Raw genomic sequence first — 12,778 nt, forward strand, 5'->3', positions numbered from 1 at the left:
TCTCGCCATGGACGTCGTTCAAATTTCCCAGCTGTTAGGGAGGGGAGATAACTTTTGTTTACATATCATCCAGATCACCATACGCCATTGCCTTCACACTAGAAAAAGGCATGAACCAGACTGAACTAAGAAGGGCTATACTCCTGTGTTTGTTTGGAAGTAAAATGGAGATCTTAATTTTTGTTAGTAATATGTTTTTAATATTTTATGCAGTTATATTTTATAGTCACTGAATATAACAGAATAAGAATATTTTTTTCAACTACTAGAGTGTTTGATATCATTACTATAAACTTTCAATAATTGGCATAATTCCAATATTATGCTATGATATATCAACATTTTTTTCATTGGGCTAGTGCTTAACAGAAAAGGGTAATAATGGACGTCAAGGTAATCAAATTGCAAGCTCATCTCGTAGTAGCAATGATGCAACCTTCCACACAAGCGCTTGCGATGTCTTCTTTTTTCATCAACCAAGGATTCCAACCCCACAATGTAGTTGACAGGGCAGCCAACCATGTTCATCACATTTCCACACTTATGTTCTCACCCCTTCCCCTCCCTCCTAGACCATGATAAGGTTCCCTTTGTTGTCACCTTTCATCCTATCAGCCTTTGTATACAATGGGTCATTTTCTGTCATTTCTGCCTCTCCCAGTGTGATGCCACCACCAAATATATTTTTCTCTCCCCTCCCCCATCAGGATTTCGAAGGAACCATTCCTTCCGTGATATTCGGATCCACTCCTCAGTCACCACCAACACCCCAACCCTTCCCACGATGCCTTTCCATTGCAAACACAGGAGATGTAACGCCTTAGTCTCTCTTCACCATCCGAGGCCCCAACTACTTACGTAAAATTATGTATACTTCTTTCAATTTAGTATACTGTATTCGCTGCTCACAATGTGGTCTCCTCTACAATGGGGAGACCAAATGCAGGTTGGGTGGCCACTTTGTGGAACACCTCTGTTCAATCTTCAGACATGACCCTGAGCTTCCGGTGGCCTGTCATTTTGATTTTACACCTTGCTCTCACACTGACATCTCGATCCTTGGCCTGCTGCACTGTTCCAGTGAAGATCAATATAAGATTGAGGAACAGCAACTCATCTTTTGATAAGGCAGTTTACAGCCTTCTGGACTCAACATTAATTTCAGCAATTTCAGACCCTAAACTCTGGCCCCATTTTGTTTCTTTCTCTTTGCATGTTTTGGTTTTTCTCTTATTTTTGCTTTCAGACAGCAACATGCCTTCTCTAAGCACATCTTTTGCTTATTTGTTTCCTTTCTTGCCCCCTCATCATTCCCTTTGAGAATGCAAGACTCAACCTTCTATCATTCTGTCACTCCTGACTTCCACCCAATCCTTTGTCCTTGTCCCATCCATCCCTTGCTCAAAACCGATTACATCTCTAACTTTTCCTAGTTATGATGAAAGGTCATTGACGTGAAACGTTAACTCTGTTTCTTTCTTCATATATGCCTGACCTGCTGAGTATCTCCAGCGTTTTCAGTTTATCTGACTGTATTTGGCCACTTCGTGTGAATCAAGAGGCTAAGGAAGCAGGGAATCAAAATATTAGCATGGCAAATACATTATAGAAAGCATTTAGGACTGCTAACGTGCTGGGTGTTTTGATATTATTGCAAATTTTTAATTTCCTTAAACAGTTTGTCTCCATATTACTTAGCATTAACAATCCTGAAGCACTGACAGATATATCAGGATAATTTGTATGCAGCATGACACTTTTTGTTGGATCAATATAAAAACTTGTAAATGCATTGCCAATGTAGAATTGATCCATACAGATTGGGATAGTCTCAGGTTTGATCCTTAGTTTACAGTGAATACATATATCTCAGCCCAGGCAATGGAAATATGAAAATAAATTTGTATACCACGCTTTTCACAACCTCAGGACGTTCCAAAGCACTTTCCAGCCAATGAAATACTTTCCTGAAGTGTAGCCATTGTTGCAATGGAAGGGCATAAGGCAACTAATTTGCACAGCAAGGCCCCACAAACAGCAATGTGATAATGACCAAATAATCTGTTTTTTAATGATGTTGACTGAAGGATCAATATTGGTCAGGACATGGGAAACAACTCTCCTGTTTTTCATTGAATTAGTTGAGGTGAGATCTTTTACATCCGCCTGAGATGGCAGACATAATGCTACAAATGATCTTGGTGCCCTGAAGAAAGAGAAGAAGATCCTGCTCTTGATTATTATCCAGCAACTCTTGCTGGAAAGTACATGCGTGACATTAGGCACAAACAGAATTGGCTTTTGCTATGATGGCCCATGGTCAATTAGACTGCTGGCTAACTTTCACTGCCTTCACCATCGATGCACAGTGGCTGCAGTGTGGACCATCTACAAGATGCGCAGCAGGAATTCACCAAGGCTCCTTAGACAGCAACTTCTAAACCCACAACCACTACTATCTAGAAGGAAAGGGCAGCCGGTACATGGGAACACTGCCACGTGAAAGTTCCCCTCCAAGCCACTCCCCAACCTGACTTGGAAATATTTCACCATTCCTTCACTGTTGCTGGGTCGCTGGAACTCCCTCCTTAACGGCACTGCGGTGTACCTCCACCACATGGACTGCAGCGGTTCAAGAAGGCAGGCTCACCACCACCTACTCAAGGGAATTTAGGGATGGGCAATAAATGCTGGCCCAGCCAGTGACACCCACATCCCATGAATGATTTTTTTTAAAATCCATGTCTAAGTGCACACATTAACTTGCATTAATTTTTAAGTAATGCCAAGAAAATTGAAAAATGTACTTCATAATTTAATCATAATCCACAAGAATATTTGCATTTGAGCTGCTGCATTCAAAAACTAATTGGGGAATCCTGAATACAACTAAGTTGTTCACAAGCAACAACTTCACAATGCGCTACAAACCTTTCATGAAGCAATTACAAGCATTCTTACCCTAATTTGCTTCACTTCTGTCCTCAAGAAACTACACAGAAACAAAAATTCTTCACGTCACAAATGAATGACTATTTGAAAAAGGTACTGGACCATAGTCAATACATGTGGATCACTACCCTATGAGGAATCACTGGCTTCAGAAGAGGAAGGGAAATAAATAGAGAAAATAATATACAATCTGTATCTAGAGAGACCTCTATTTATTAAGACTTAGATATATTACTGTAATTTAATTTCTTTGTACAGTACTGACTCTGCTGTTACAAAGACTCTCACTCACTCTCCATACTCAAATATCCATTGTAATAAAGAGTTGTGGCACATATTAACTGTCAGCCAAGGCATTTACACGCCAAAGACGCATTATTCAAGTATCAGGGTGTTCTAATCAACAACAGCAGTGCCATAAAACAACTATGCCATTGACTTTCTTTGCTCCATTGCCACAAAATATTGTTGTATCATTGTTACAATCAAAATGGAGGATTTTTTTTGTGGGGAAATTCTACACACTGATTAGTGAGCTAACTGATTGGGACAATTTGCATCAATTTTTAAGTAATGCCAGGAAAATGGAAAATATGCTTCATAATTTAATCATAATCCATAAGAATTTGACCTGCTGCATTCAAAAACTAATTGGGGAATCCTTAGTACAGCTAAGTTGCTCACAAGCAACAACTTCACAATGCTACAAACCTTTCCTGAAGCAATTACAAGCATTCTTACCCTAATTTGCTGCATTAATGACCTCAAGAAACTACACAAAAATGAAAATTCTTCATATCACATTCAATGTTTCCCAAAGATCTCCATTTTCTTTCATTTTTGAAGTACTGTACACATAAATATTGCATATACCGAACACTGGTCAGATCTTAATGACATTTCCAGGTGGCTCATATCCATCCAGGATGAGATATAAAATCTGTCATATTAATTACCAGAACCCACCAAAGAATGAGAATGAATCAGTTCTACAAATCTCTATTTACACTAAAATCCAACAGGAATGATAGACCCTGACTATGCTGTTTCAGGCACTGAAACAAGCAGTCTTCTTGAAGGATGACCTATAGTCCTTCAGTTTAACTCATTTTCTCAATTCCCCAGCACAATGCATCAGTCAGTCAATTACTATGTTAATGGCTCATAATATCAGTTGAAAAGTGTTATTCTTACACTGACTGTGCACTATCGTTCTCCCTCTCACAGCACCTGCATGCTTCTAAATCCTAGGAATGAAGGAATTTCACAACCACACTCTCATGCCTTAATGAACTCCCTCCTTGTGCATAAATAAAACAGAGAACTCTAGAAATATAAAGCAAGTCAGACAGCATCTGTGGAGAGACAAACAGTTAATATTTCAGGTTGATGACATTTCATCAGAATTCCCTCTTAATGGGGCACAGCTGTGGTGAGTAGCTAGTCATTTAGGCTCAGCTACCTAAGTCTCTGCCAGTCCCACTGTTCTCCTTGCCTGCTACCAGCTCACACCCACCTCAGTTTCGCACTTAAAACTGTATGCTTTCCCCTAGTTCCATCCCAGCACTAACAAGAATCATTTTTTCCCACGAGACCTAACTTCTATTTTCTGTCCTCCTTCCAACTTAGCTCCTCAACACTCCACTGTCTTTGTCTGGCCCTGTTCTCAGCAGTATCATCAATTGTGCCCAGTTCTCAATCTCTGCTGTGTTTCTCTACATTGGAACAGTGATTACATTTCAAAAGTGCTTTATTGACTATGAAGCATTTCTAAATGGCCTGAGGACAAGAAAGGCACTAAATTGAGATTCCAAACGACTAAGTCATGCTTAACTGACCTAATATAATTCTTTGAAGAGGTAAACAAAAAGAGTAGATGGGAGTAACATGGATGTCATATGCATGGATTTTCAATAGACCTTCGATCAGATAACATGCTGTAGGTCCATGACAATGGTTAGGGCATATGGAGACAGGGGCAAATAGCTGAATGAATAGCAAATTGGTTAAAATAACAAAAAGCGGAAAGTAGGGGTGAAAGGTGCTTATTCAGATTTGAGGAATATATAAAGCGGTGTTCGATAAGGATCAGTGCTGGATCCATTATTATTCATAATCTACATTAATTTTATTAATTTATGCATCAATGACACACTTAAAAAATTTGTAGACGATACCAAATTTTGGGAGGAGTGGGGGGCCGCATGGCAGATATTTCTAACAATAAAGAAGAATGCTACATAATACAAGAAGGTAAGAAAAAAAAGACTTGCATTTATATAGCACCTTTCATGGCTACTGGACATCTCAAACACAATGAATTTCTTTTAAAGTGTAGTCACTGTTGTAATGTGGGAACCACAGCAGCAATTTTGCACACAGCAAGCTCCCACAAACAACAATGTGATGTTGACCAGATAATCTGCTTTTTGTGATGTTGATTGAGCAATAAATATTGGTTCAGAGACCAGGTATAATTCCTATGCTCCTCCTCAAAATAGTGATGTAGGGTCTTTTATACCCACCTGAGAGAGGAGACAGGGTGCTGCCTTAACATCTCAGCTGAAAGGCAACACTTCTGATAGTGTAACATTTCCTTAGTACTACACTGGCGTGTCAGCCTAGATTATTACATTTAAGTCTTGGAGTAGGGCTTGAACTGAAAACCTCTGACTCAGGTAAGAGTGCTATCATATTATAAAAAAGGACATAAGGTTAACCAGAAAAGTGCAAAAATAATTTACAAGGCTGGTATCAGAACTGAGAGTACAACAATCGAGAAGAATTCTACAGCTGGGGGGTAGGATGGGGGGAGGGGCGGCATGGGCCTGCTCTTTCTTTAGAATAAAAAAGACTTAGAACTGATTTGATGGAGATCTTTCAAATTATGAATGAACTGGACAGATTAAATGCAGAGGGGACGTTTCTACTTGTAGGATAATCCAAAATAGGGGACCATGAATTCAAATTAGTTACTAATAAATCCAATGGGAAATAAGGAGAAATTTATTTATTCAAGAGAATGGTTCTAATGTGGACATTGCTACTACAAGATGTGGCTCAGGAAAATAGCTTTGATACTTTCAAAAGGAAACTAGGTGAGTAAATGAGAAAAAAGGGGATAGAAAGAAATGATGAAAGGCTGAGATGAAATAGATAGAATGGGAGAAGACCCACGTGCAGAATAAACATCAGCACAGCTAGTTAAGCTGAATGGGCTGTTTCTGTGCCATAAGTTCTATGTAAGTTATTACCTTAAAATGCTTCATTCATGCCTAATCTTGCAATTTTCTAATGAAAATAGTTATCAGAAAATAGTCCAGAGTTGGGGCTAAAAGCCATATGACTGGATACCATTTTGGTCAAATCCTCTGCACCTTTTCAAGTAACTTGATATCTCCCAAAAGGTGTAAGGACCAAAACTGCCACACAATATTCCAAGTATACAGCAGTACAGCTGGGGCTTTTCAGTTCACTCATCTATCCTCTTGGTAGAATAGTACAGAAAATGGAATGAAAAAATAAGATCAAAAGCTTATTTCAATCTTGCATTGTGACCAATACTTTCTTGCTCATGTGTCCCAGATAAGGCTGATCAAGTTAATTCTGTTTGTTATTAGAATGCATCTCAGTATAAATTTATCACCAGGGTAGTTTAATTCAAATCAATACATTGCAATATACTACCCAAACTGCAATCAATTTAGTTTGTTTGTTTCAGCAGCCACATTAACCCTAATCAGGCATCCATATGTCTTAAATTTTAATCCAGTTGATTTATTACAAGTTGTGGATAATTTTCTGCTCTGGAGCTCCATCCACTGTAAACTGGGTTGAAACTCCATTTACTTAAAACCTATCACATCCCTATTTTTTCCCATGATGTAAGGTCATCCACCTGAAATTTTAACGCTATTCCTCACTCCACAGATGCTGTTAGACCTGGTGAGTACTTCCAGCATTATCTGTTCTTATTTCAGGTTTCCAGCATCCTCTCTATTTTTATTCAAAAACTCAACAAACTTATTTCACGAAAGACCCTTATAACTAGCACAAAGAAGCATTTCAATTTTCTTTCCAAATCCAAAAGTGATAATGCAGCGCTGTAATCTATTACGCGTTCCAGTCCCTTTTCCTAGTACTTTATAACATTCATTTCACTTTTTTATATCTTTTGCCAAGACACTTTCTCAATGGTGGCATTTGCACTCACAGCAAAAGAAAACCACAGAAATATTGAAAGAAAAGTCAAATTAAAATTCATTATTTCATTTTTAAATAGAATGGTAATCGTGAAATCCCTCTTTAAAGAAATTACAAATTAAAATGTTTTACTCGCATTATAATTCAATCAGTTGTGATAAAGTACCTGAAATAAACCTAGTCAGATCTCTTGTATTCAAGTCACCAAATCTTTTCCAGTTCTCCAATAATTACTAATAAATAGCTCACACTCACAGTGGGTTTGGAGTGGTTGTAAAAGTAGGCATAAGTCTCACGTGATTAGGTTTAAATCACAAGTTGAAAGGAACTATTTCACCTGAAAGCTCCCTGTCATTCAGCCATCGATGCAGCTATTCTTGACAGTGAAAATAAATGGAAAATAAAAACTTTTAAAATGCCATGGTTACAAAGCTCTTAGGAAATGGGGAGGAGAAAATGTGAGACAGGGTTCCTGCTCGTGATTACAATTTATGATTCTTTGCTGGGCACTTTGTGAGAAGACATCAGGTGAGGATAGAATGGGCTCAGTTGTGATCTTCCCCATGATGGGTAGATGCCACATGCAAAGAATGGTCACTTGGGTGAAGTATGGGTTAACTGTTGGCATCTCCAGGCCCTTATTCCAGCTTGAATCTACAACTTCAGGAGACTATGGAAGGAATTGAAGGGGGTGGATGGAAAGAGAAAAGAACAAAAAATAAGCATTTAGCCATGGGATCTTTTGAAAATGGATGATGGTTTAGAGCTGATGTATTTATATTTTGACAAATGGCTTAGGTTGAGGAAGGTCAGCCTTTGAATCTTCCATACCATATCAATAATACAAACCTATCCTATAATTTCAGGTGTTAATAGTGTTGTTGCTGAGTTTACCCCTCTATGGAGCTGCATGCTTAGTCGTTGTACCATTGTGCTAGAAACCTATTAGAACCAATTAATAATCTGGGTTTGAGGCAGTTTGGTCTAGAAACGGTTCACTTCTCAGCTCATAAGATCTTAATATATTCACAAGAAGCCTGTGTCACAGAGATAACCGAACAAAAAATGGAGCAGGCTTCAGCTCCTAGCTCCAAGGTAAGCAATTTCGAATGTAAATATATATATATATATATAATCTGAGCGTCACGTTGCTATGGTGCAGACGCTAAAAGAAAAATCATTATGCACTTTTGGTCCGAACATCCCAGGTGCAAAATACATTAGCAGAGCTATACTGCACCTGCTTTCTGTGCTCACACCAGCAGGCTTTCGACAGGCAATCACTGTCTTTGTCAGTTGCATTATCCACCCAGTTCTATTTCATTTTATTCATGAATAGCCAGATGCTTCCTCTTTTTTTAAAAAACAATCAATACGGTGGCAAGCGTCCTCCATCTAACACATTATTCAGCCAGCAATCATTCCATTTTCATTCTAAGTTTCCGAAAATGTGTCCTTTCTGCACAGAACAAACGTTCGCACTGTTACTGTGTTCCTGGGTGCATTTAGGGTTTCAGCCATGAAAATTAGCAAGCAAAAACAAAAATAAATGTCGTTCGAATTCATAGCACAGCTTACAGGGTCCGGTTTAAACACACACACACACACATACAAAAGAACTAAACCGATGTCTGTAATCAATCATATGCTGAAAAGATAATTTCATTTTAGGCTGCATCCGCCTTCTTGAATGATTGTATAGTTAAAAGAACCCCCATTTACGCCTAGTGAGATTATCCAGAGCACAGGACGTATCGTGAGATTGCTCGCTTCAACATTTGGCTCCCCCGACCACTTCAGCGCCTCCCGGTCGCCTCTTGTCAGAAACGAGCACTGGGAAATGAATAGCTCCCTATATTTGTCTACGTGGTGTTGATGTGGGGTTTGAGGCCAACAGTTCGCCGGTCACTGCCGCTATATTGATGGCTTTAAGTAATGTCAGAGAGGAGATTACAAGAGCCCCATGCTATCAACCCAAAAAGAAACAATAGTTTAACCGCAGCAGAGATACACACACCGAACTGTCAGCACACCCAGCTCCAATGTAAAAGACCAGATAGAAAACAAGTCGGATTTTCCTGGCAGCTTCACACCACACAGACAACAAGCAAACAGACTGCGATTAAACATAACAAAGAGATGGTAGGATAGGGAGACCAAATGAAAAAAAAAACCCCGGGAAAGGTACAAGAGGCGCTTGGTTTCTACAGATACAAATCCTAGACCAGGTGTCCTGGCATTTATGTTTAACGTTGGTGTATACCAATACTCAAGATACAATTGAACTCATCACATATCTGATTTCATCAAACATATTACCCAAGTGCTACACTTGGCCCTGCGTGGACTCAATAGGACTGATGCAGAATTAAACAAACAACCGTTTGTGTTCCGGTTTTTTTCCCTCCTTGCCGCTCATAAATCTAAAATACTTCAATCCCTTCAGCAGTGGGATCACCAAACGTCCCGAGATTGCTCTTGAACACGGATGTCACACTAACCAAGTACAATGGACCGGGCTGTTGTACTCACCAGCTGTAAAGTACAGAGGAATATTAAAGTACATCGGCCTGTGCAGCAACCCATTCCAGCCCGAGAACAAGTCCTGGAGGAAGAATCTGATGGGGAGGGGGCTTGGGGTGGGGTGGGGTGGGGGGTGCCCCTACACCGGCTGAATCGAAACCAACGAGTCTGATCAATAGAATAAAGGGGCTGTTGTAGGCTGACACTCCATATACACAGCACAAATAATGGAGAATAAATGCAGGAAAGGCAGCTACAATCCTACAGCGCTGGCCACGGGATGGGTGATAAGCCTCTTGCTGTCTGCTCGAGTCCCCTCTCACTTGCTGGGCGATTGCGAAGCTCGATCCGATCCCTTGCTGAAGAAGCTTCGATGTGAAGTGGGGAGCTGGGGTGGCCAGGGTTAATGGGCTGGCTCAAAGAAACTTCAGTTGAGTTGCTGGGATTTTCTGAAACGCGACTCGTCAGGGCGCTCTGGGCGGGGCTGCTGCTCGCCAAATACGATGAATACATAAAGCAGGGGGGACCGGGGAACGGGCAGAGGTGCACACGCTGGCACCGGGGAAAGGTCAGGATAAACGATCGGAGAATTGGGGACCGGGAAGAGTTGAGAACTTGTGAAAGGACGGGGTGGGGATAACAATTTGATAAGATACAGCGCTGGCCTATGTTGGACATCATGATTAAGGGAACACTAACACTGGTAAGTTGGGATAAATTGACAGGCTCGGTTACTGAAGTGACAATTTGGTTCAGAAATGTTAACAGACGATAGCGCAGGAAAGTTTCGGGTGCTAGTTTTATTAAAAACCTGAGGGGGAGGGCGTAGTAGATAATACATGATCGGATGAACAGTTTGACTTTAATGACGGTATTTTGTGAATACAACCTATGGATGTGAGAGCGAGTACCGGCAGCTCCCTTGCACAACTTGGTGTTTCTTCAGACTCCCTCCTCAAGCCGCAGGAATCAAAAATCGCATCGATCTATTTAACCTGATACATTTAGAGCCTTTGGAATGTTACAGGAAACAGAACAGCAGATTTAGGGAAGTTCTGAGTCTAGTGTAATACTTCAGTGAATTACTGTACAGGCGAGCTCTTCCTGTTGGGAGCATTGCTATTCTGCATCCTGGTCGAATTTGTTGATGAAAACGGGGACAGTGTAAATTGAGACATGTTTAGCACTGGCTCATGTTGTCCGCACAGAGAATCCTTAAACCCTGATACGTCCAATAAGCAGAAACGAGATGGAAGACAGAGCACCGGATGAATGCGAAAGAAGCAAAGCACCTAATTAAATCTTCAATACATCGCTTAATACTTCGCATCCTTATTCTGAAATTTAGTCACTGATCTTGGCCGCTTTATTGTTATATCGACCTGAATAGGTAGATCAACCTCAGTTAAACAACTCATCTGAAAGTCAGTATCTCAATAAGACAGCACATTCTCAGCAGTGAGCTGAATGATCAGCCGAGCATACGTACTCAAGTTGCGGAATGACATACACACCCACAATGAACTCAGACAATGAGAGTTCTACCGACTGAACTAATTTAACATTTATGGTCGTCAAAGGAACGTGTAATGTAGATGAGAATTAAGGAGCAATATTTTTCGACAAGATCATTACAAAAAATGTAGTTTTGGATACACTTAATTTTAATGTGTTTAATGAATAAGGTTGCTTCCCTTAGAGTGCAGGAGCCTAACTCTGGAAAGGTCTTTTGATGGTGGCAATCCAGATTGAGATCAGGTGTGTTTTCACCACACCAAAGTGTTTAGTAAATATTATTCCTTTTCATACCAACATAGAACACAATGACAAACAAAATCATAGCATTATATAGAATCATTGTGGTGATTTGTATAACATTGTGCATAACTCTCCATCCTCAGAACATCAATGATTTATCCCCTTTCTCTAACTGTAACTCCTGTCAAGGACTTTCAATTCTGTACCACAAACAACAATGAGATAAATGAACCACATAGATGTAGCTCGCTACTTAAGATTTCATTCTTAATGTTTATCTCCAAAAGAAAATTAACTCCATGGATATGATCTTCAACAGTTATAACTGGCACGAGGCTGTACATTAGAGGTAATTGTTGGAATGTTTTTGTTGATTTTTGTCCATTAGGTGACTAGCTCAGGATATACAGTAAGTTCCTTGCTTCCACAATCAATCATTCCAACCTACCATTCATTGCTAATTACCATTCATTATTAGGCCATGCAGAAAGCTATGCAAGTGTTGCTTTTGCCTATTGCCAACATACTATTAATTGCACTGTACTGAAACACCTCTATTAACATCACCTTACAATGTCATTGCCATATTTGTCTCAAATTACATTCTCATGCCAGTCACCTAATTGGAGTTGTTAGACCAAAAAAAATCAAGGTCAATCTACACCTTCTACCACTCTGCCATTTTCAGTAACTGGCAGAGAGGAGGGCTGTGGCTGTCGGGGTGACCAGGATCGGGTCGTGCTGGGTGGCGGAGCAGTGGGCAGGATGCTTCCATGGGAGTTGGCGCATTGCACGTTCGATGGACATCCAGCTCATGGCTAATGCCATTCAAGACCTTAGGACAGTCATGCTTAGCCCCGACATAATACTGGGTCTCGAGGTGGCACAGGTGTGCGGTGGTCTTCCATCCAAGCACACCTTTGTTCGGACAGAATTCCACGTTGACCCCAAGCCCTGAACCCTCCCTCAGCAGCCAATGCCCCGAAACCTGAGTTGCCTCATGGAAATGCCCTCCGTGCCCTTCAGCACAGTGCGGAGGGGTTTCCAGTAAGGGCTGCTGCTGCACACCCTTCACTTCTTTTCCCTCGCCTGCCACCCGGACATGCCCTGGGGTGTCATGTTACCATCCAGCGGAGGAGGTCCCCAGTGGGGGTCCCTCTGCAGAGGTGGTCTCCCACTTTCCATCGGGGACCTGGGGTGGAGGGTGTTGCATGCAGCAGTCCCATACAACCATAGGTTGTGTCGGCTCATGGGCTCCCAAGGTACTTGCATCTTTTGCGTCCTTGTGGAGTCCGTGGACCATGTGTATGTTAATTGTTGTAGGCTGCACCCCCTTTTAGGT

The 12,778-nt window shown here is 40.8% G+C and overlaps 1 protein-coding gene across 2 annotated transcripts in view; it reads right to left on the reverse strand.

The window, feature by feature from the left end:
- LOC144679733 (sodium/potassium-transporting ATPase subunit beta-1-interacting protein 3-like) overlaps positions 1 to 10,052 on the reverse strand; it is a 648,792-nt gene extending 638,740 nt beyond the window's left edge. For both annotated transcript variants that reach the window (XR_013576410.1, XM_078540431.1), the window contains exon 1: positions 9,688 to 10,052. Coding sequence is in view for 1 of the 2 variants with exons in the window: in XM_078540431.1 (XP_078396557.1) it covers positions 9,688 to 9,741 (54 nt within the window). In the remaining variant the exon portion in view is untranslated. The remainder of the gene's footprint in view (positions 1 to 9,687) is intronic.
- Between the last annotated feature and the right edge of the window lie 2,726 nt (positions 10,053 to 12,778).

The sequence above is a fragment of the Cetorhinus maximus genome, chromosome 4 (assembly GCF_964194155.1).
Source record: "Cetorhinus maximus chromosome 4, sCetMax3.hap1.1, whole genome shotgun sequence".
Taxonomy (NCBI): domain Eukaryota; kingdom Metazoa; phylum Chordata; class Chondrichthyes; order Lamniformes; family Cetorhinidae; genus Cetorhinus; species Cetorhinus maximus.